Source organism: Oncorhynchus clarkii, chromosome 10, assembly GCF_045791955.1.
Source record: "Oncorhynchus clarkii lewisi isolate Uvic-CL-2024 chromosome 10, UVic_Ocla_1.0, whole genome shotgun sequence".
Taxonomy (NCBI): Eukaryota; Metazoa; Chordata; class Actinopteri; order Salmoniformes; family Salmonidae; genus Oncorhynchus; species Oncorhynchus clarkii.
Window position 1 is genome coordinate 9,821,546 of NC_092156.1, and position 25,278 is coordinate 9,846,823.

Here is a 25,278-nt window from a genome sequence, read left to right on the forward strand (position 1 = left end):
CTACGGGGCGGTAGTCGTTTAGCTCAGTTACCTTAGCTTTCTTGGGAACAGGAACAATGGTGTCCCTCTTGAAGCATGTGGGAACAACAGACTGGGATAGGGAGATATTGGATATGTCTGTAAACTCACCAGCGAGACATATCTAGGATCAACTCCCGGTGCCGACAGAGATGGCCGCCTCGCTTCGCGTTCCTAGGAAACTGCAGTTTGTTTTTTTACGTGTTATTTCTTACATTGGTACCCCAGGTCATCTTAGGTTTCATTACATACAATGTATTACCGGGGGTAGACGACCCACCCTCCAGGACCCCTACAGCACCCGATGTCACAGGAAGGCCAAAATTATCATCATGGACATCAACCACCTGAGCCACTGCCTGTTCACCCCACTATCATCCAGGCGAGGTCAGAACAGGTGCATCAAAGCTGGGACCGAGAGACTGAAAAACAGCTTCTATCTCAAGGCCATTAGACTGTTAAACAGCCATCACTAGCACAGAGAGGCTGCTGCCTATAGGCATAGACTAGAAATCACTGGCCACTTTAAGGAATGGAACACTAGTCACTAATAATGTTTACATATCTATCATTACTCATCTCATATGTATATACTGTATTCTATACTATTCTACAGTATCTCATTCACTTAATAATGCTTACATATCTATCATTACTCATCTCATATGTATATACTGTATTCTATACTATCTACAGTATCTCATTCACTTAATAATGCTTACATATCTATCATTACTCATCTCATATGTACAGTGCCTTGCGAAAGTATTCGGCCCCCTTGAACTTTGCGACATTTTGCCACATTTCAGGCTTCAAACATAAAGATATAAAACTGTATTTTTTTGTGAAGAATCAACAACAAGTGGGACACAATCATGAAGTGGAACGACATTTATTGGATATTTCAAACTTTTTTAACAAATTAAAAACTGAAAAATTGGGCGTGCAAAATTATTCAGCCCCTTTACTTCCAGTGCAGCAAACTCTCTCCAGAAGTTCAGTGAGGATCTCTGAATGTTTCAATGTTGACCTAAATGACTAATGATGATAAATACAATCCACCTGTGTGTAATCAAGTCTCCGTATAAATGCACCTGCACTGTGATAGTCTCAGAGGTCCGTTAAAAGCGCAGAGAGCATCATGAAGAACAAGGAACACACCAGGCAGGTCCGAGATACTGTTGTGAAGAAATTTAAAGCCGGATTTGGATACAAAAAGATTTCCCAAGCTTTAAACATCCCAAGGAGCACTGTGCAAGCGATAATATTGAAATGGAAGGAGTATCAGACCACTGCAAATCTACCAAGACCTGGCCGTCCCTCTAAACTTTCAGCTCATACAAGGAGAAGACTGATCAGAGATGCAGCCAAGAGGCCCATGATCACTCTGGATGAACTGCAGAGATCTACAGCCGAGGTGGGAGACTCTGTCCATAGGACAACAATCAGTCGTATATTGCACAAATCTGGCCTTTATGGAAGAGTGGCAAGAAGAAAGCCATTTCTTAAAGATATCCATAAAAAGTGTCGTTTAAAGTTTGCCACAAGCCACCTGGGAGACACACCAAACATGTGGAAGAAGGTGCTCTGGTCAGATGAAACCAAAATTGAACTTTTTGGCAACAATGCAAAACGTTATGTTTGGCGTAAAAGCAACACCCTGAACATACCATCCCCACTGTCAAACATGGTGGTGGCAGCATCATGGTTTGGGCCTGCTTTTCTTCAGCAGGGACAGGGAAGATGGTTAAAATTGATGGGAAGATGGATGGAGCCAAATACAGGACCATTCTGGAAGAAAACCTGATGGAGTCTGCAAAAGACCTGAGACTGGGACAGAGATTTGTCTTCCAACAAGACAATGATCCAAAACATAAAGCAAAATCTACAATGGAATGGTTCAAAAATAAACATATCCAGGTGTTAGAATGGCCAAGTCAAAGTCCAGACCTGAATCCAATCGAGAATATGTGGAAAGAACTGAAAACTGCTGTTCACAAATGCTCTCCATCCAACCTCACTGAGCTCGAGCTGTTTTGCAAGGAGGAATGGGAAAAAATTTCAGTCTCTTGATGTGCAAAACTGATAGAAACATACCCCAAGCGACTTACAGCTGTAATCGCAGCAAAAGGTGGCGCTACAAAGTATTAACTTAAGGGGGCTGAATAATTTTGCACGCCCAATTTTTCAGTTTTTGATTTGTTAAAAAAGTTTGAAATATCCAATAAATGTCGTTCCACTTCATGATTGTGTCCCACTTGTTGTTGATTCTTCACAAAAAAATACAGTTTTATATCTTTATGTTTGAAGCCTGAAATGTGGCAAAAGGTCACAAAGTTCAAGGGGGCCGAATACTTTCGCAAGGCACTGTATATACTGTATTCTATACTATTCTACGCTATCTCATTCACTTAATGCTTACATATCTTGCATTACTCATCTCGAATGTATAGAAAAACAGTATCTTAGACTGTTCTGCTCTGACATCGCTCGTACATATGTACAGTTGAAGTCGGATGTTTACATACACTTAGGATGGAGTCATTAAAACACATTTTTTCAATCACTCCAACAATATTCTTGTTAACAAACTATAGTTTTGGCAAGTCGGTTAAGACATCTACTTTGTGCATGACACAAGTAATTTTCCAACAATTGTTTACAGACAGATTATTTCACTGTATAACAATTCCAGTGGGTCAGAAGTTTACATACACTAAGTTGACTGTACCTTTAAACAGCTTGGAAAATTCCAGAAAATGTCATGGCTCTAGAGGCTTCTAATAGGTTAATTGACATCATTTGAGTCAATTGGAGGTGTACCTGTGGATAGATTTCATGTCCTTCCTTCAAACTCAGTGCCTCTTTGCATGACCTCATAGGAAATCAAAAGAAATCAGCCAAGACCTCAGAAAAAAAATTGTAGACCTCCACAAGTCTGGTTCATCCTTGGGAGCAATTTCCAAATGCCTGAAGGTACCACGTTCATCTGTACAAACAATAGTACGCAAGTATAAACACCATGGGACCACGCAGCCGTGTATATAAAATGTCCTTTACATACAAGCTTACCCAATACCAAAATGATGGATATTTCTTGTCTTATTTACAAATGCTTGCACACAGCATGCCAGATATGAAGACCTGATGTTCAGAACCTTAAATATAGTATAAAGCCTCTACTTCTGCAACAACAGCAGCTCAAAAGCTAGATTGAAACAGCGGATAAGCATTTTTGAATGAACAGATCATTGAGAAATTGCTGATCGTAAGTTGTGTAAAATAGACCAACCACAGCTGATTCCAGTCTCAATCGGAGACATAGCCAGGTGTTGAAGTTCTTTCAATTACATGGACATACGCAGTACAAAGAGGACTCTTTGGATTGATTTTGTTCAATGTGGATACAGAACAACACAGAGCAGAGAGAGAATAAATTATGTCTGGATAAGGGAGAGGCGTAGCTGGACCAGGGAGAGGCGTAGCTGGACCAGGGAGAGGCGTAGCTGGACCAGGGAGAGGAGTAGCTGGACCAGGCAGAGGAGTAGCTGGGCCAGGCAGAGGAGTGGCTGGACCAGGCAGAGGAGTAGCTGGACCAGGCAGAGGAGTAGCTGGACCAGGCAGAGGAGTGGCTGGACCAGGCAGAGGAGTGGCTGGACCAGGCAGAGGAGTGGCTGGACCAGGCAGAGGAGTGGCTGGACCAGGCAGAGGAGTAGCTGGACCAGGCAGAGGCGTAGCTGGACCAGGCAGAGGCGTAGCTGGACCAGGCAGAGGCGTAGCTGGACCAGAGAGAGGAGTAGCTGGACCAGAGAGAGGAGTAGCTGGACCAGAGAGAAGAGTAGCTGGACCAGGCAGAGGCGTAGCTGCTCTGTCTTAACCGGCCGCGACCGGGAGGTCCGTAGGGTGACGCACAATTGGCCTAGCGTCTACTGAACTTTCACAATTGTTGGCTGACTAAATATTTTTTGCCCTACTGTATAGCCTTGTAAGGCTATGTCTGAGTAGGACATTATCCTTCCTGTTTGGCCCTGTCCGGGGGTGTCCTCGGAGTGGGCCACAGTGTCTCCTGACCCCTCCTGTCTCAGCCTCCAGTATTTATGCTGCAGTAGTTTATGTGTCGGGGGGCTAGGGTCAGTTTGTTATATCTGGAGTACTTCTCCTGTCCTATTCGGTGTCCTGTGTGAATCTAAGTGTGCGTTCTCTAATTCTCTCCTTCTCTCTTTCTCTCTCTCGGAGGACCTGAGCCCTAGGACCATGGCCCAGGACTACCTGACATGATGACTCCTTGCTGTCCCCAGTCCACCTGGCTGTGCTGCTGCTCCAGTTTCAACTGACCTGAGCCCTAGGACCATGCCCCAGGAATACCTGACATGATGACTCCTTGCTGTCCCCAGTCCACCTGACTGTGCTGCTGCTCCAGTTTGAACTATTCTGCCTCATTATTATTCGACCATGCTGGTCATTTATGAACATTTGAACATCTTGACCATGTTTTGTTATAATCTCCACCCGGCACAGCCAGAAGAGGACTGGCCACCCCACATAGCCTGGTTCCTCTCTAGGTTTCTTCCTAGGTTTTGGCCTTTCTAGGGAGTTTTTCCTAGCCACCGTGCTTCTGCACCTGCATTGCTTGCTGTTTGGGGTTTTAGGCTGGGTTTCTGTACAGCACTTTGAGATATCAGCTGATGTACGAAGGGCTATATAAATACATTTGATTTGATTTGATTTGTGGGGGAATGGTCCAAGGTCTACACCACAGGTCAGTAAAATACTGTACCAGTAGTGGTTTCTCTAACTTTAGACTGATTAAAAATATATTGCTTTGACAAAGACCGATTTGATGTCGAAATGCGTCAGCAGAGGTGGGACCAAGTCATTATTATTCAGTCTCAAGTCACAAGGTTCGAGTCTCAAGTCAAATCCCAAGTAGAATGGGTTGAGTCAAGTCCAAGTAGAACGGGTTGAGTCAAGTCCAAGTAGAACGGGTTGAGTCAAGTCCAAGTAGAACGGGTTGAGTCAAGTCCAACGGGTTGAGTCAAGTCCAAGTCATGCATAATAAGAGCAAGTTGAGTAGAGTCACAAGTTTTGTGAAGTGTCTATACATGCAATGACTTGTTCTTTGTCCATTTATTGAGGCTACCAGACTTTATTGAGGCTACCAGACTTTATTGAGGCTACCAGACTTTATTGAGGCTACCAGACTTTATTTAGGCTACCAGACTTTATTGAGGCTACCAGACTTTATTGAGGCTACCAGACTTTATTAAGGCTACCAGACTTTATTGAGGCTACCAGACTTTATTGAGGCTACCAGACTTTATTGAGGCTACCAGACTTTATTGAGGCTACCAGACTTTTCATTATTTTGTCTACATCACATTATGATTATACATTAATTAATTTGAACAACAAATTTGAAAATACAAGCTTCGTAACTAAATTATCAATTTCAAGAAATCTGTACATACCAAAAGACCAGTAGGCATATGCTGGTAATTGTTGGTTGATGCCCCATTGCTGGTGAGCTTGCAAAGTAAACCGTTAATATTATTTTGGAGATGCATATTTATTTATGGTAATCCTCTCTCTCTACAATTTGATGTTTGCGCCGCACCCATCCTAAAACTGTACAGCAAATCAACAATCTTTTCGCTAGATAAGTGGTTCTCAAACTTTTTGACCCGCGACCCCAAGAAATAGTGGTTCAAAGCTTGCAAACCCCCGCACACGCACGAACACAATCGCTGCGCAAATGTAGCCTGTCATTACAGCTATAAATGGTGAACAGGCAGTTAACCCACTGTTCATAGGCTGTCATTGAAAATAAGAATTTGTTCTTAACTGACTTGCCTAGTTAAATAAAGGTAAAATAAATCTCTCTGTCTGAGGATGGCAGAAAGGCTACGACTAAATCAGAAAAGCAGCCATATCTTGAGCATCTAGAGAGATGGAATTATAGCGGGCAGGTACTGTGTAGAGGGGCTCTGTCTGGACGTTGTTGTTGGGAGGGTGTCCTTTTGTCAGTTTCGTATAAAGACATAAGCAGATCAAGTGCAGACTCTGGATTTGTAGTCAATGATCAATCGTGGGGTTTAGATTACCGCTACTCAGGGTTAATAGCACAATAATGTAAAGACTTAGGCCCTCAGTCCTCCAGAGTTGGGGTGTACCTGGACTACAAGGCAGGAATTCTGTCCTTACAGCGTCTCTGACACAATGACCATCCTCCACTGAGTCCAGACCACATTCAATGAGCCTCTTTATCCTGGGCTTTGGTTTTACTACGACAACCATTGCTAAACTGTGTGATTTGGAGTAGAAGTCCAAGCACCCATAAGGAGAATATGTTGTTATTCTCTATTACTCTGTAGAGATCTATTACTATGTAGAGATCTATTACTCTGTAGAGATCTATTACTCTGTAGAGATCTATTACTCTGTAGAGATCTATTACTATGTAGAGATCTATTACTCTGTAGAGATCTATTTCTCTGTAGAGATCTATTACTCTGTAGAGATCTATTACTCTGTAGAGATCTATTACTCTGTAGAGATCTATTACTCTGTAGAGATCTATTTCTCTGTAGAGATCTATTACTCTGTATAGATCTATTACTCTGTAGAGATCTATTTCTCTGTAGAGATCTATTACTCTGTAGAGATCTATTACTCTGTAGAGATCTATTACTCTGTAGAGATCTATTTCTCTGTAGAGATCTATTACTATGTAGAGATCTATTACTCTGTAGAGATCTATTACTCTGTAGAGATCTATTACTATGTAGAGATCTATTACTCTGTAGAGATCTATTACTCTGTAGAGATCTATTACTCTGTATAGATCTATTACTCTGTAGAGATCTATTACTCTGTAGAGATCTATTACTCTGTAGAGATCTATTACTATGTAGAGATCTATTTCTCTGTAGAGATCTATTACGATGTAGAGATCTATTACTCTGTAGAGATCTATTACTATGTAGAGATCTATTACTCTGTAGAGATCTATTACTCTGTAGAGATCTATTTCTCTGTATAGATCTATTTCTCTGTAGAGATCTATTTCTCTGTAGAGATCTATTACTCTGTAGAGATCTATTACCCTTGTAGAGATATTCAACTGTTTTTTAAACTAATAAACAAAATGCTGAAAACATGAATTATCTTTGGTCTTGCTTTCTCATTTTCATTGACAATAAACCTTTGGCTAGTCTACAGGCCTGTTGAGATGTGATGACAAGACCATAGAATAGATAAGTGTATATAACCAAGTTACATTTGTTATCATTTTTCTATTCTTTCTATTTGTTTTTGAAACTCTACATTGTTGGGCAGGCACCATATGTAAGCACTTCACTGTTGTTTACATAGCATGTTTTTTTATTTTTTATTTCACCTTTATTTAACCAGGTAGGCAAGTTGAGAACACCTTTATTTAACCAGGTAGGCAAGTTGAGAACACCTTTATTTAACCAGGTAGGCAAGTTGAGAACACCTTTATTTAACCAGGTAGGCAAGTTGAGAACACCTTTATTTAACCAGGTAGGCAAGTTGAGAACACCTTTATTTAACCAGGTAGGCAAGTTGAGAACACCTTTATTTAACCAGGTAGGCCAGTTGAGAACACCTTTATTTAACCAGGTAGGCAAGTTGAGAACACCTTTATTTAACCAGGTAGGCCAGTTGAGAACACCTTTATTTAACCAGGTAGGCTAGTTGAGAACACCTTTATTTAACCAGGTAGGCTAGTTGAGAACACCTTTATTTAACCAGGTAGGCAAGTTGAGAACACCTTTATTTAACCAGGTAGGCAAGTTGAGAACACCTTTATTTAACCAGGTAGGCCAGTTGAGAACACCTTTATTTAACCAGGTAGGCAAGTTGAGAACACCTTTATTTAACCAGGTAGGCAAGTTGAGAACACCTTTATTTAACCAGGTAGGCAAGTTGAGAACACCTTTATTTAACCAGGTAGGCAAGTTGAGAACAAGTTCTCATTTACAACTGCGACCTGGCCAAGATAAAGCAAAGCAGATTGACACATACAACGACACAGAGTTACACATGGAGTAAAACAAACATACAGTCAATAATACAGTATAAACAAGTCTAAATACGATGTGAGCAAATCAGGTGCGATAAGGGAGGTAAAAGACAAAAAAAAGGCCATGGAGGCAAAGTAAATACAATATAGCAAGTAAATCACTGGAATGGTAGATTTGCAATGGAAGAATGTGCAAAGTGCAAAGTAGAAATAAAAATAATGTGACAAATACAATTTGATTTGAGGTGCACTTGGCCACACAAACCTGTTATGGCATGGGTAGCAGCATAAAGGGCTTTCTCCATTTTAAAGTTGTCAACAGATGGACTTCTTATGGGATCACAGCTCAGCAGGAGTGATCAGCCAATTATACTCCAGCACTGCAGGTGACAGTAGGCCTAAATCACCAACTTTGGCTTTGTGCCTGTAGTAGACAGTTCACTCCAGTGTGCACCTTTTCAGTTTGTTGCTGCCAATAAACTCGGAAGAAATGTCAGTCTACTACTTTGAAATGGAGATGGCGCTAAAAGGCACTGTCCAAACAGAAGCTAAGATAGGGGGTGTGCTCTCCCCCAAAATAAATAAATAAATACATACATGACCCCCCCAAAAATAATACTAACGCTACCTGGTATATTGTGTTAAATGCATGACCTCTATACGCTTAGTTTGCATCTTGAGTTCAAATTAAACTTGTATCTAGAACACACATCGACTATTGATGCATTGATTGTGCCTCCTGAGGAGACATCCAGGACACATGGTGGCGACGTTTCATCACTTTTGAAGGTGTAAAATCCTCGCACTTCAAGACCATCTGCAGACAGTAAAATAGTAAGCCGGCCTGTGGTTAAACCTTTAAGTATTCGTCTAAATTCAGTATATTATCCTGTTTTAATGTTTAGCCAGTGTCCTATGCCAACTACACACGTTCAGCCAGAATGTAACAATGAAACACAACAACTCAATGCAGCCTACAAGAGAATGGCAATTGATAAGTGGCAGTTGGTTAGGAGTAGCACGAAAGAGTGGATCTAGAAACTATTAGCAGCAGGACAGTGTGCCAGGTACCTAAAACGTGCCTCAGTTGCGTTTACACAGACAGCCCAATTCTGATTTAAAAAATCTCACTAATTGGTATTCTGACCAATCAGATCAGCTCTGAAAAATGTCTGATGTGTTAAGATCTGATGAGATCGGTCAAAAGACCAATTAGTGAGAAAATATATCAGAATTGGGCTGCCTGTGTAAACGCAGCCTTATTTTCCTTCGTTGCCAATTATCCATCCGAGACATGATGCCTATTGACCACCGGAGGGAGCCGCAGTTGCATTTCAACTTTACTCCGTCACCAACCTTAGACGATTGAATCAACAATTTACAGAGGAAAGACCGTGGTGGGTGAGTATAGCCTACCTCCGCACAAGCGTTATCAACCCGTGTAGCCTATCATCAGCACCCACAAAACCAACTTGTATTAAACGGCAGCAGGTAGCCTAATGGTTCAGAGCGTAGGGCCAGTAACTGAAAGGTAGCTTGTTCGAATCCCCAAGCCTACTATTTGAATAAAATGTTGACGTACTCTTGAGCAAGGCACTTAACTCCAATCACTCTGGTTAAGAGCGTCTGCTAAGTGACTGAAATGCAAATGTAGCTTAATTGAATTGGACTTTGCTCCATTCTAGTAGCCTAGAGTTAAGTGTTTTGGTGGCTAGTTTATTGTGAAATGTATCTGATTTAAAAAACAATATATATATTGAAATATTGGTGAACATTGAGTTGACAATGCATTCTGATTCATTAGATGCAATTTTTTGTTCAATGGTTTAGGCCTTTACTCAAACGAGAGACTCAAATCATATGTATTCATCTTACTAATATACCTAATATGTTATGATACTGTTAGGCTAAGAAATATATGCGTATTTTTTTATCGGTCTTGTGCACTGGGCCATTTAGATTTGTGGTTTGGAAGTCTGTGAAGGCATTAGATTAAGCCTATTTAAACATATACCTTCATCTCTGATGTGAAAACTTTGGAGGATAGTGGGGGGTAAACAATATCCATGTCTCAGGTGTGTCAGTCAGTCACAGAGAAGAGGAAGACAAACGGCTTTACATTTTTCTTGTTGTCTGTATATAGGCTATAAAATAACTCAGCCCAATAAGGTCAAACAGTGTCATGTATAGTGACAGGCAAAATGTGCTAAATTTAACCGGGAAAATGTTGGCCTCTTTTAATCGTCCACGTTCTTCGTTTTCTTAAATGTGTATTATTTGCCTAAACCATGATTCACGAAATTACTGATCAGAGTTTTTCTCTCTCGCTCGGCAAAATAGTCATAGCCTATTTCAGACTATTTATTTATCGCCGATAAAAAGCAGACTCAGAGAGAAAGGCAAAGACGAGGAATCTGGTAACAATTAGGCCACATTGTTATTTCGAGCTAATTATTGCTGTCACTGTTTATCTCAGCGCTTCTTGTGGCGTTAGCATAAACAGTTACATTTAAATTGGAACCGTGAATGTGTTTTGTTTCATACCATATGGGTTTCATAAATGAGGTGAAACAATTGTATACAAACTAAGTGGGAAGACGCAGGATAGTCTCTGCTTTGTGAAACAACTCTGTATGTCTGCCGCATTTCTCCACCACATGAAAGCAGAGTTTGGTCCTGAGACCAAAACTGCAATCTAATTTTCTCACCCCCCAAAAAATACAGTATCTTCAACACCATGTCTTGATATTAGCCCTGCTTATCGCATTTTCTGAACTCATCTCACGACTGTAACCTTGATATATGGGCCTATCACATAGCCTTGCATTGATACAGCCTGAAATTCAGTAACACATTTGAAAGGCACGAGCTTTCGCCTGCATGATAAGGGATCTTCTGACAGTCAGCATTAGTTTGTTTAAATAAAACATGTATTGCATGATTTGGACGCATGCACATAGGTCTACTCATATGGATATATATATAATTTTTAAATGAAACAAACAGTTAGGCTAAATGTTGTTCTGTATTCCTATATTGCAGTTGGATATATTAAAGTGTGTAAAACGATGTAAATTTCCACTAGTGTATCTGAAGTACGGACATCTGTGCAAAGTCTTACAGTTGTGTTAGAATGTTTTTACATACGTGAACCTTGGGTTGACATCTATAGTTTAATACTTTTCACTAGCCTAGCTAAGCCTACATTAATCGTTTAAGACAGAGATTCCGGTGTGCTCAAACGCGTCTCTTCTACCCTCTCCAACGCGGCCAAACAATGAGAGACTAAAACTAGATATATTGAAAAAAGTTTTTTTTTAAATATATATTTTCCCCATAATAAGACACACATCAAGACCAGCGCTTTATCCAAAACTGATTCAGACATCTCTCACTGGGGGTTACACAGTCAGACACGTTTTCAAGACATATCGGAACTAATCAGAATTTCATCTCTTGTACGCTTCACTTCATGCAACCAATGTTTCGATATGGAGTTATCTATGGCAACATTCTCCGAAAGCTCCTTTAAAGTGATCTCTGGCTTTGGCTGCGAGAGTGCGGTGGAGGTAAGGGAAGGGGCGGCCTTAAATACATCGCCTAATGAGGCGAGCCGTGGTTGGGCGTATCTGACACTGGGCTCGTCTTTGTTTGGGGGCAGCCCGCCTCTTACAGTCACTCCCTCTTCCCTCTGCTGGGGCTAGTGTGCTTGTGTTTAGTTCTCAGAGATAGTCAAATAGGATTCCTTTGGGAAGGGACACAAATCACTCCCATTTTAACAAGAGGAACAACACGGGATCTGCCTACACAAGGGTCCTCCTCTTCTTGATTACTTATTCATTTCCATTTGACAGAGATCATTGGAAAAAAGGAAACAAAGAGAGAGTAAATGAAGAAAAAACTTGTCAGGGGATGAAGACATTTGATCTAGAACAATCTGAAAGCTCTAGTTGATCCCACTGACACCAGCGCTCGCTCATAGAGCAAGTATCCCCAATACAGGAGCGACATCGTCAAAAACCTCGAGCGAGATTTTGTTAATTTGCGCCGTCTTGCGTTTCGCTCGTTTGTCTTTTGATCTCCGTTTGAAGTGATTCTGTCTATGAGGCACCTGAATTTCGATACCTCGTCTTTGGATTCTTTTCGTATTTTCTCTTGGTTTGAAGTAAACAGACAGACACACTGTCACTGGCATCAACGCGGACCCATCACCATCCCACGCCCACGCCCGCCTTTTACCTGTGATTAGAGAAAACTGATTTTGGGACACTCGGTAAACAGAGAGAGAGGGAGCGCGATTTTGTAATGTTTGGGATTCAGGAGAGCATCCAAAGGAGTGGGAGTAGTTTGAAAGAGGAACCCATCGGGTCTGGAATGAACGCAGTTCGGACATGGATGCAGGGAGCCGGGGTGTTGGATGCGAACACGGCCGCTCAAAGGTAAGAAGCCGGAGACAGGCTCTTCCTCCCGGCGCGAAGGCTCCACCAGCGCACGGATGGTCCATGGTCCACACTGTTTTGGGAAACTATATTTTCAATGGACCAAATATTTTTTTTGTCGCTACACTTGCAGTTTAGCGTACATGCTTTTTGCTCGAAGAATTGTTTTAAGTTTTCTTTGCCGCGGCAATGATGCTCCCCTCACCAGTGGGTGTTTAGCATGGAGCCTTATGGATGACTTCTATACTCTACTGTTATTTGGACATAGACAGAACAGTTCAAATAGGAGTCATAATAGTTATAATATAATAACTATAATATCATGATAATTAAAACATGTTAATTAAATTGGCCATGGAAATATGTTTTTTTTATATAGGCTTGCGTAGGCCTATCAATGCCACGAGCCTGGAGTATTGACAGGCATATCAACTCAACATCATCATTAAAAGAGCCCACTTCTAAACATTAATTTTCCAAATTAGGCTATTTGTCGCACTGTTTAAAATTAGGCAAGTATCAAAAGATTCGCTTCGCAAAAATGAACAGGATTAACACGGTTCGCTTCACAAACATGAACAGGACTTACACGGTTCGCTTCACAAACATGAACAGGACTTACACAAGTTTTACTCTTTAAGAGGCTAAGAACTTATTTCAAACGTTTAAGTCTGGTGATGCTCTAACAACGACTACATCTTGCATGTCTATCCACAGTGGAGTGGGTCTGGCCCGGGCTCATTTTGAGAAGCAACCGCCGTCAAATCTTCGGAAATCCAACTTCTTTCACTTCGTTTTGGCTCTATATGACAGACAAGGACAGCCAGTGGAAATCGAAAGGACGTCTTTCCTCGGTTTTGTCGAGAAGGAAAAGGTGAGTGATTTAAAATATATATACATGTTTTTTTAGCAGCTTCTGTACACACACTAAATTGTCCCACATTTTGACACAAAATAAGTCCAAAGCCTAGCTGTATCAGACTAATCTAGTTTGAAATGAAAAACCATTCAACCTGTGTATAGTATAGACCTGTGTATTTGTTTTGGGAAGCTTTACAAATATTTCCACATGTTCATGGCAATTAGGCTACATGCTCGCAATAGCCTAATAGTAATAAACGCGTATCTAAATGATAATGGACCTAATTATACTAATACTATAAAGAATAATACTACTAATAAAATATTCGTAGAATAATATTTGTAGAATAATATTTTGTCTTTTGAAGTTGATATTGTCGTTGTATCTCTAAATATGTATACTATAATATCAAATATTTGACATAATACAATTAAAATCGATGTGTTTATCTCATTACAAAATATCAAGATTTAGCCTACTGTTATGGAAATATTTTGGGCAATGATTTTGTGCGTTTCAGTACATAAAACATAGGCGAAATAACATGATACAGCCGCTTGTTCCATAAACTCTCCTAATTTCCAGGAAACCAGTTTCCATGTATTTGTATGGTAGCACTACATTAAGTAGCATAATTACTGCAGAGTCTTTTTGAGACGTTTCTCACCTTCAGCCATGCAAACAGAGGTTCATTTCTATACAGTTCTCTATAGCCTACAGGTCAATAAGTGGCTGTTGAACGATACAAAATGTACGTGTACAATAATGATGCTACATTTCGCCAATCCCAAATTATTATCGAGTTGATAATCAATACACTAGTTTATTTCTGAGAGCTCAGTCTAATTTGAACACAAGCGCACAAATATCAATTTTTATCAAATTGATTTGAACTCCACTTTAAATCTGCTCATTTACAGGAATCCACTGGAGAGAAGACTAACAACGGGATACATTATAGACTGCAACTTCTCTACAGTAATGGTAAGTGTACAACATTGGTCAACTCTCCAGTCGACAATGTTGTGCTTGTGTTCTTAGTCGCAGGAAACGGATACGTATGACCACAAACATGATTTGCATTACATTCTACAGAAATAACAGCACCAGGTGTCGTTTAGTTGAGCCTTTTCCCTAAAGTCATCTTTAAGTTCATTTAAGATCAAGTAATTGTTACATATGAACAGACAAATCAAACGTTTAATTTTGGATTACAAAAAATAAACATGTAATCATCAGTTAGACATCTGCTATAGAAATAGGTAGTCTATACTGTGAGTGAAAGAAAATCAACGTTTTTTATATCAGTAATAATAGCCTGGAGTAGAAGCAATACAATATTTACGGCTTTTTGAATCTCATGACCTGAATTGTCTGTTCATAATTAACAATTATCATAGCTAAATATTTTCCGCATATAAGCAGTCCAACCTGCGAGCACGTGTAGTGTACCTTGATCACAATGGCCTTGGTTCATCTTGTGACCCCGTCTGCCGCTATTTGTCTCACAGCAAAACAAACTGTTTTTAGGTCGCCGTGTCGTGTGTTTGTCTATGATTGTTTTTGTGGGCTATGCTATTCATTTTATTAGCGTCAATTGGTGTCGTTTTCATTGTTTCCATCACATTGCGAAGCTTCACAGTATGTCTAGCAAACTAATTATATTTGATTGTGTTAAGCTTATTAATGAATAGGCTCTAACCCATTGCGCAACAATATTTTTTGCCATTAATTCTGCCTATTCAGTTGACACTACCGGCTTGGAAGTATGGGCCTAAATTTCCTCTGTGTTTTTAATTTGTCTCAAATAGGTGTTTGGCAATAACTATTGTGTAATCCACCACAAATTGTGCAAATATTGTTTAAAGACTAACTATATTCACTAACATTGCTAATATCCATGGGAAATACATTTTGTTTGCCAATATTGAAAATAAATTGTGACTCTAATGTCAAGCATTATTGAATTATATTTTTCAATAATGAATGATCCTCCTGAAGTCTGGAGGATGAAGTTCTGTAATTGATTTAGTTTTAATCCCACCTTTGCTGAAAAATGTTTATTTATTGACACAAGTGAATTGCTTAGATTAATAATACTGTAATGGTAAGTTACAACTAATTTTATTAGCCTACAGAGTATCTTTAATATTTTCAGTGAGGTCGACTTTGTTGCCTCAATACATAGTTTGGCACTTATGATAGTCATGGTCTCTGTTTAAAAGTGTGACATTGTGTATCAGGCCAGGGTACCTAATTCTATTGAAACCGTTTCCACTCATGTCTTTTCTCCTGTTCTTTCCCCTCTCTCTGTCTCTGTCTCTCTCTCTCTCCCTCTCTCTGTCTCTCTCTCGCTCGCTCTCTCTCTCTCTCTCTCTCTCTCTCTCCCTCTCTCTGTCTCTCTCTCGCTCTCTCTCTCTCTCTCTCTCTCACGCTCTCTCTCGCTCTCTCTCTCTCTCTGTGTGTGTGTTAGGCATCAGGACAGAGCAGGACTTTTATGTGCGACTCATTGACTCCATGACTAAACAGGTAAGGCTCTATCCCCACGTCCCTCTGCCTAACAATGACAAGTAATACAGAACCACATTAAAACAACATGTTGAAGAAGGGAAGAGAAACAGTAACATTTCTCAGGTGGACCTGGAACAGGAGGCAGGAGACAACAGCCCATGGCAGACTGTGTGTACACGGAGCCCTCTGGGCCTGTGTCACATTTGGACAGGTCCCCGCTCACTTGGTAACCCTGACAGCCCAGAGTGTCTCCTTGTATTATACCCCTAACAATGAAGAGGGGGACCCATTTGAATTGTCTTTTGCTGAGCAGCTCTGCTCTCACTGTAATAATCATGCTGTTGGTCTGAGTGGGGAATGGATGGACACTTGCCTTGCTTATTATTTAGATTTTATTCATAAGAAAGTAGAGTTATTTAATTGACTTTCAAGTGCAGGAGTTAACTATTTAGAAAGCTTTTTTTAATATGATGTTGTTTTTTTTTTGGAGACAGACGTTGTAATCTGACACCCTCGAGAAAGTTACCATGTCATACACTGAATTATAATGTTCAGAGATATTATTTCCCGGTCTTTATGCGACTCTGTACCGTTTCGGTTTCCTCTCCTGGAATTCACCCCTATGGATAGTGTGACATGTTTGTTGTTTGGCTAACGTGCTCGTTAGCGGGCTCAGGGCAGGCTGCTGAGAGGAGAGACATGCTACGCTCTCTTAACGCTCACTAACATACGGTGTCACACTGCACTGGCGTCACAGCCAATATCAAATGGCATTAAACCCCAGTAGCTGCCACTCAGACCGTGTCAGTCTGGCAGTCTTGTTGTCTCTTAATAAACTGTTTAACCTTCTCGGCGAGGGGAGAGAGAGGCAGAGAGGTTTGAGGGCTCACACATTTTTCTCTTTCTGTCCGCACTTAGAATTCCTATTGTTGTGTTTGTTTAACTCTGTCGATGAGAGGAGTGGAGAGTTTTAGGAATATGCTAGACTAACAAGTAGTGATTCTTGCTGCTGTTGATGGACTACAACAACTATTAGAAATAGGAACCTGATTATTTTGTTTTCATATTATCAGTGTAGAAGCTCCTCTAATTTGTATACAATATTTTTGTGTGTTTGTGAATTATTGCTAGATTTATGACTAGTATGGCGTGAGGCACAGTACATGGTGCATATATGTATTTCATAACCAGATGAGTCAGATTACTTACTGATCAGTTTGTTTTCGCTCTGGGCATCTCTGTAGTGGTCTATCAAGAATGTGAACGAAGCCAGAGCACAGGCCTCAATCTCTCTCTCTCTCTCTCTCTCTCTCTCTCTCTCTCTCTCTACCTCTACCTCTACCTCTACCTCTCTCTACCTCTACCTCTCTCTCACTACCCCTCTCTCTCTCTCTCTCTCTCTCTGGTTGACAGAGCTGTCACTGGGGCCTCACAGCTCATAGTAAATACCAGAGGTGCTAATACTGGAGCCCAGAGTGTGGAGACATAAACATTCCAACTCTGTCAAATTGTTTGTTGATCATTGCTTGACAACCATTTTCAGATCTTGCCAGAGATTTTGAAGCAGATTTAAATCAAAACTGTAACTCCGCCACTCAGGAACATTCACTGTCTTCTTGGTAAGCAACTCCAGTGTAGATTTGGCCTGTTAGGTGATTTGGTGTTTTAGGTTATTGTCCTGCTGAAAGGTGAATTCATCTCCCAGTGTCTGGTGGATAGCAGACTGAACCAGGTTTTCCTCTAGGATTTTACCTGTGCTTAGCTCCATTCCATTAATATTTTATCCTGAAAAATTCCCCAGTCCTTCATAATTACAAGCACACCTATAACATGATGCATCCACCACTATGCTTGAAAATATGGAGAGTGGTACTCAGTAATGTGTTGTATTGGATTTGGCCCCAACATAACACTCTGTATTCAGGACTAAAATATAATTGCCTTGCTAAATTTTTAGCAGTGTTACGTTAGCGTCTTGTTGTAAACAGGATGCATGTTTTTGAATGTTTGTATTCTGTACAGGCTTCCTTCTTTTCACTCTGTCAATTAGGTTAGTATTGTGGAGTAACTACAATGTTGTTGATCCATCCTAAGTTTTCTCCTATCACAGCCTTTAAACTCTGTAACTGTTTTAAAGTCACCATCGGGCCTCATGGTGAAATCTCTGAGTGGTTTCCTGGGTGTATTGATACACCATCCAAAGTGTAATTAGTAACTTCACTGTGCTCAAAGGGACATTCAATGTCTGCTTTTTAAAAATTTACCCATCTACAAATAGGTGCCCTTTTTGCAAAGCATTGGAAAACCTCCCTGATCTTTGTGGTTGAATCGGTATTTAAAATTCACTGCTCAACTGAGGGACCTTAAAGGGGGGCCTTAAAAATCATGTTTAACACTATTATTGCAGTGAGTCCTAGGAACTTATTATGTAACTTGTTAAGCACATTGTTTACTCCTGAACATATTTAGGCTTGCCGTAACAAAGGGGTTAAATACTTATTGTCTCAAGACATTTCAGCTTTTACGTTTTTATTAATTTGTTAAACAATGTAAAAACACAAGTCCACTTTGACATTATGGGATGTTGTGTGTAGGCCAGTGACACAAAAATCTGCATTTTATCAATTTGAAATTCATGCTGTAACACAACAAAATGTGGAAAAAAGTTAAGGGGTGTGAGTACTTTCTGAAGGCTCTGCATACAGTAGTATGGAGGCTGGATGATAAGAAGGGAAAACATATTTTAAAAACTATTTCTGACCAGGGAAAACTCTGGGCGGTTGTTGTAGCCTATATCTACAGTACCAGTCAAAAGTTTGGACACACCTACTCATTCAAGAGTTTTTCTTTATTTTTTACTATTATCTACATTGTAGAATAATAATGAAGACATTACAACTGTTTGATGGTTCATCTGAGGGGATAGGTCATTTCTTATAAGCTACCGGATTAGTGTCCTACTTCTTGAAAGCGGTAGCTTTAGCCTTTAGCTTGGTGCGGATGTTGCCTGTAATCCATGGCTTCTGGTTGGGATATGTACGCACAGTCAGCCATGCGTCTCTGTGTGTGGAGTAAAGTGGTCTAGAGTTTTCTTTCCTGGAGTTGCACATGTGACGTGCTGGTTCAAATGAGGTAAAACGGATTTAAGTTTGCCTGCATCATACGATCAGGAAAAACCTGGTAGCTCTAATAATAAGATTTAACAGTAGAAAGACTGCTGTAGTCTGTTGATGACATGGGGGCTGGGGGAAAGGAAGACTAACAAGTGGTCCAGCCAAACCATTGTTGTGCTTGGTTAGGAAGGATAAGGTCAACATGATCGGATCCAAAGCCCCATGCACATTCTCTCCAGCGAGGAGCCTGTCTGTCTGTCTGTCTGTCTGTCTGTCTGTCTGTCTGTCTGTCTGTCTGTCTGTCTGTCTGTCTGTCTGTCTGTCTGTCTGTCTGTCTGTCTGTCTGTCCTGCCTGCCTGCCTGCCTGCCTGCCTGCCTGCCTGCCTGCCTGCCTGCCTGCCTGCCTGCCTGCCTGTCTGGTCTGGTCTGGTCTGGTCTGGTCTGGTCTGGTCTGTCACAGCTATGAGTCCCAGTGTCTGATCACAGTGCTGCCTGCGTGCTGCTGGTCCAGCCCTCATGGAAATCAAGGATTATCGTACTAATGCTATAAACCTACCCACAGAGTTTAAGACTCACTGTGTTGTTATTACTGTGGCCAACACCACCACCACCACTGCACTGTACTGTGGCTCCAATGGAACAACCACTAATGTGTCACTGTGGCTTCATACCCTACTAGAGATAGCCTGACAGGGAAAACGGAGGAGGAGTTTATGGTGAGTGGATAACGGTATTGACAGCTACCATGCCTGTTGTAATCACACTTGTTAGTAGTACTCTCATTTTCATCACAACCATAGAATTGCAGTAATAAACATAGTATTTATTGTATAACCAACTATAAAATCAGCACTACTATCACACAGAATAGAGAGAGAGTAGTGCCCCGGATGTCAGTCTGACAGTTGTATCTGCGATCATGTTCTCTACCGGTGACAGATCTGATAAAGACAGAAAGCAGGCAGGAGGGCCTCTCCTCACTCTCCCTCCTTCTCTCTCTTCTCCTCACTCTCCCTCCTTCTCTCTCTTCTCCTCACTCTCCCTCCTCTCTCTTCTCCTCACTCTCCCTCCTTCTCTCTCTTCTCCTCACTCTCCCTCCTTCTCTCTCTTCTCCTCACTCTCCCTCCTTCTCTCTCTTCTCCTCACTCTCCCTCCTTCTCTCTCTTCTTCTCACCCTCCCACTTTATCTATCGCTCGCTTGCCCTCTCTCTCTCCACCTCTCTTTCTCTCCTACCCTGAGGTTTGGAGCCAGAATAGCTGAGCTGGGGGTGGGGTGGGGGGGGGGGGATGGGATGGGGTAGTTGCTAGTTTGAGGGGGGGGGAACAAAGACGGAGACAGGCAGACTGATCGTGGCACCTCTTTAAAAGTATCTGTGTTGCTGTGGCGGCGGCCTGGGAAGAAAGGCTGCCATGCTCCTGGTGACACGCTAACCGATGACGCTAACAGAGTGGGAAGTGCGTTTCCACATATTTATAGCAACTTGTTTACACAACTTAGATTTCAGCCGTCATATCAAAGCCAATGAGGAAAATGGAAAATGGAAATGGAAATGTGAGTTTAAACATGTGAGTTTAAATATGTATTAAAAGGCACATGAAGGCTACATGTTTGTTAAGGCAACGGGTGCATCATTTTGTTGTTAGCACAGGAGAGGTGTGAATGTCATGTACGTGCTGCATCGACGGGGGAGGTGGAGGGAGCATGTTTAGTGTTTTATGCACTTGTGGACTACAAAGATAGAAAGACGTGGTTGAATCACACCGTTAAAATGCCATGCTGAGTAGTAGGTCAAACTGAACTAAATAACCTATCTGATACAAACTGCACTTCTCCATTTGCAGCCAGATTCTCTCCTAATTACAATTCCAGATGTGTCAGAAGCTGTATACAATATGTAGACACCAAACACTTCAATGACACTAACAAACCAGACAAAGGGCTATTCATCTATTCTATGAGACATTTCCTGCCGTTGGGAGGCTGCCCGATAATATCGTTGGATATTCAGCCTTGTTCAGGATTATATCGTGGTAGTAGTAATGACGAGTGTGGTGAGGTTCCTAAAGCTGAGGCCTGGAGGTCTGGGCGATATGGGGCTGATCGTCTGGGCACCGTCCCTCAGCACCCTCTCTTGGTGTGGAGAAATGAAGGTGTCACTTAGCAACTCGTGTTTTTATAACCTTGACTGAAAGACAAGCCAAAAATACCACTATGTTATTTATGTTTTGTGTTAATGAGTTTGCATCCTCGCCACTGCTCTGTGTGTACTTCCTGTTTCTTTCCTGCTTGTGAGAGAGAGAAAAAAATACACGTTTTTCAGCGCTATTCATTTAGCATTTTTTTAATTTTATTTTTTACATATTTAGTGAACATGGTGAAAACATAAACTCACAGGGTGAGAGGGCTTCAATGATTTTGACAAACTCTTGGCATCCCCTCTAACAAAGGACTCGGGATATTTAATCTTCATTTTTTACATTTGCAGAGCATGCACATTATTTCACGACTTTATATTTCTATGAGTTCATCTGTCATGATAGCGTTAATATTTCTCTACTGGAGGACATCATTGCACAAGGTCTGGCTGTGCTCAGTAAAGAGCTGGACATTGAGAGCAGTGTATTCCTAGCCTGTAGACGTTGATTCATGCAGTGCTGTTTTAGAAGACCTTGGTCCTTATTCTGTCAAAGTGAAACCAAAGGAACAAGTCATTTTCATCGTCACCCTGACTGCAGAAGTAGCTGTGGAGCAGGCTTGTTTTTCACTCTTTTTCACTCCCTCTTATGAGGGAACAGATCCATTTTAACACCATATCTACACCTGCACACGAGGCTGCTGATTGGAGTGTCGTGTGGTTACCGTGCCGACTCCATGCGGTGACTGTTTTGCCGTCAAAGAGAGATTTGCCGGCACTGGGATGTGTTGTTAGGTTATGGGAGGGTGACAACAAAGCTGAGGCATTTTGGAAGAGGTGTACGCTGGTCCAGATGGTGTGTCACTCTCCAGTCTGGCATCCCAACTGCTCGCCCACACCTCGCCTCCCCTCTTCTTTCCTCCCTCTTACCGCCCCACCGTCACCGCCATGGGCATAGAGTTTACACGCTAGAGTAGATAGACTGAGACCATTACACTCCTTCTGCCAGGCAGACAGTGGCAGAAATCCGCGAGCAGCTAGCACCCTCTTCACTGTTAACGACAGAGTGAGGTGGAAGCAGTGCAGGCAGAGAGACACTGCCCTTCCTGTATATGTGAAGCACTCTGCACGATGAGTCATGAATATTCAATCCCCGAGAGAAGGATAGAAGAGAATGTTCCGGAAAAATAACAGAACATTCCCAGTTACCACTGCACTCATAAAGCACCGAGCATCTCAGTCCACGTTCCATAAAACACGTCCGTCAGTAGTGTAACATATTCACAATGACGTCTTGTGCATCCCTGTGGCTTTAAAGAGTCACAGTGTGAATCATGCACTACATGACCAAAAGTATGTGGACACCTGCTCGTCGAACATCTCATTCCATGACCATGGACATTAATATGGAGTTGGTCCCCCCCCCCCCTCCTGCTGCTAAAACAGCCTCCTCTCTTCTGGGAAGGCTTTCCACCAGATGTTAGAACATTGCTGCAGGAACTTGATTCAATTCAGCCACAAGAGCATTAGTGGGGTCGGGCACTGATGTCGATTAGACCTGGCTCGCAGTTGGCGTTCCAATTCAACCCAAATGTGTTTCGATGGGGTTGAGGTCAGGGCTCTGTGCAGGCCAGTGAAGTTCTTCCACACCAATCTCGAATTTTTTTTTTTTTATGTATGGATCTCGCTTTGTGCAAGGGGGCGTTGTCATGCTGGAACAGGAAAGGGTCTTCCCCAAACTGTTGCCACAAAGTTGGAAGCACAGAATCATCTAAAATGTCATTGTATACTGTAGCGTTTAGATTTCCCTTCACTTAAACTAAGGGGCTAGCTCGAACCATGAATAACAGCCCCAGACCATTATTCCTCCTCCACCAAACTGTACAGTTGGCACTATGCATTCGGGTAGGTAGCGTTCTCCTGGCATCCGCCAAACGCAGATTCGTTGGTTGGACTGCCAGATGGTGAAGCGTGATTCATCACTCCAGAGAACGCGTTTCCACTGATCCAGAGTCTAATGGCTGTGAGCTTTACACCACTCCAGCCGACGCTTGGCAGTGCGCATGGTGATCTTAGGCTTGTGTGCAGCTGCTCGGTCATGGAAACCCATTTCATGAAGCTCCAGACAGACAGTTCTTGTGCTGACGTTGCTTCCAGAGGTAGTTTGGATCTCGGTAGTGAGTGTCGCAACTGAGGACAGATGATTTATACACGCTGCACGCTTCAGCACAAGGTGGTCCCGTTCTGTGAGCTTGTGTTGCCTACCACTTCGCTGCTGAGTCGTTTTTGCTCCTAGACATTTCGACTTCCCAATAACAACACTGAGTTGACCGGGGCACCTTTAGCAGGGCAGACATTTCATGAGCTGACTTGTTGGAAAGGTGGCATCCTACGACGGTGCCACGTTGAAAGTCACTGAGCTCTTCAGTAAGGCCATTCTACTGCCAACGTTTGTCAATAGAGATTGCATGGCTGTTTGCTCGAGTTTATACATCTGTTAACAACGGCTGTGGATGAAATAGCCCGAATCCACTCATTTAAAGGGGTGTCCACATACTTTTGTATATATAGTACAGAGTCACAGTATGAGCACTGACAGTGACTCAGTCAACCTGTTCTTCTCAGTAGGGATCAGCAGGGCTCAGAGGCTCCCTCAACAGCCACTATCACTGTGACCCTCCTGTGTAACGCTCTCTTCTTAGCTCCTCTTCTCTCTTTTCTCAGCTCCTCTCGTCTCTCTTCTCAGCTCCTCTTCTCTCTCTTCACAGCTCCTCTCCTCTCTCTTCTCAGTTCCTCTCCTCTCTCTTCTCAGTTCCTCTCCTCTCTTCTCAGCTCCTCTTCTCTCTCTTCTCAGCTCCTCTCGTCTCTCAGCTCCTCTCCTCTCTCTTCTCAGCTCCTCTCCTCTCTCTTCTCTGCTCCTCTCCTCTCTCTTCTCAGTTCCTCTCCTCTCTCTTCTCTCTATTCTCTCTCTTCTCTCTCTTCTCAGCTCCTCTTCTCTCTCTTCTCAGCTCCTCTTCTCTCTCTTCTCAGCTCCTCTTCTCTCTTCTCAGCTCCTCTCTCTTCTCAGCTCCTATTCTCTCTCTTCTCTTCTCAGCTCATCTCCTCTCTCTTCTCAGCTCCTCTTCTCTCTCTTCTCTCTCTTCACAGCTCCTTTTCTCTCTCTTCTCAGCTCCTATTCTCTCTCTTCTCAGCTCAGCTCATCTCTCTCTTCTCAGCTCCTCTTCTCTCTCTTCTCTCTCTTCTCAGCTCCTCTCCTCTCTCTTCACAGCTCCTCTCCTCTCTCTTCTCAGCTCCTCTCCTCTCTCTTCTCAGCTCCTATTCTCTCTCTTCTCAGCTCCTCTCCTCTCTCTTCTCAGCTCCTCTTCTCTCTCTTCACAGCTCCTCTCCTCTCTCTTCTCAGCTCCTCTCCTCTCTCTTCTCAGCTCCTCTCCTCTCTCTTCTCAGCTCCTCTTCTCACTCTTCTCTCTTTTCACAGCTCCTCTCTCTCTTCTCAGCTCCTCTCCTCTCTCTTCTCAGCTCCTCTCCTCTCTCTTCTCAGATCCTCTCCTCTCTCTTCTCAGCTCATATTCTCTCTCTTCTCAGCTCCTATTCTCTCTCTTCTCAGCTCCTCTCCTCTCTCTTCTCAGCTCCTCTCCTCTCTCTTCTCAGCTCCTCTCCTCTCTCTTCTCAGATCCTCTCCTCTCTCTTCTCAGCTCCTCTCCTCTCTCTTCTCAGCTCCTATTCTCTCTCTTCTCAGCTCCTCTCCTCTCTCTTCTCAGCTCCTCTCCTCGCTCTTCACAGCTCCTCTCCTCTCTCTTCTCAGCTCCTCTCCTCTCTCTTCTCAGCTCCTCTCCTCTCTCTTCTCAGCTCCTCTCCTCTCTCTTCTCAGCTCCTCTCCTCTCTCTTCTCTCTCTTCTCAGCTCCTCTCCTCTCTCTTCTCAGCTCCTCTCCTCTCTCTTCTCAGCTCCTATTCTCTCTCTTCTCAGCTCCTCTCCTCTCTCTTCTCAGCTCCTCTCCTCTCTCTTCTCTGCTCCTCTCCTCTCTCTTCTCAGTTCCTCTCCTCTCTCTTCTCTCTATTCTCTCTCTTCTCTCTCTTCTCAGCTCCTCTTCTCTCTCTTCTCAGCTCCTCTTCTCTCTCTTCTCAGCTCCTCTTCTCTCTTCTCAGCTCCTCTCCTCT

The 25,278-nt window shown here is 42.3% G+C and overlaps 1 protein-coding gene across 11 annotated transcripts in view; it reads left to right on the forward strand.

The window, feature by feature from the left end:
• The first annotated feature begins 11,735 nt into the window (after nt 1–11,735).
• Nucleotides 11,736–25,278, forward strand: part of LOC139417995 (transcription factor COE1-A-like) — a 278,063-nt gene continuing 264,520 nt past the window's right edge. For 9 of the 11 annotated variants that reach the window (XM_071167049.1, XM_071167059.1, XM_071167051.1 and 6 more), the window contains exons 1-4: nt 11,790–12,501; nt 13,219–13,375; nt 14,284–14,347; nt 15,837–15,892. In XM_071167049.1, coding sequence (XP_071023150.1) covers nt 12,368–12,501; nt 13,219–13,375; nt 14,284–14,347; nt 15,837–15,892 — 411 coding nt within the window. In that variant the 5' untranslated portion in view covers nt 11,790–12,367. Of the gene's footprint in view, nt 12,502–13,218; nt 13,376–14,283; nt 14,348–15,836; nt 15,893–25,278 lie in introns of all 11 variants that reach the window. The other 2 variants (XM_071167053.1, XM_071167055.1) reach the window with 2 other exon arrangements.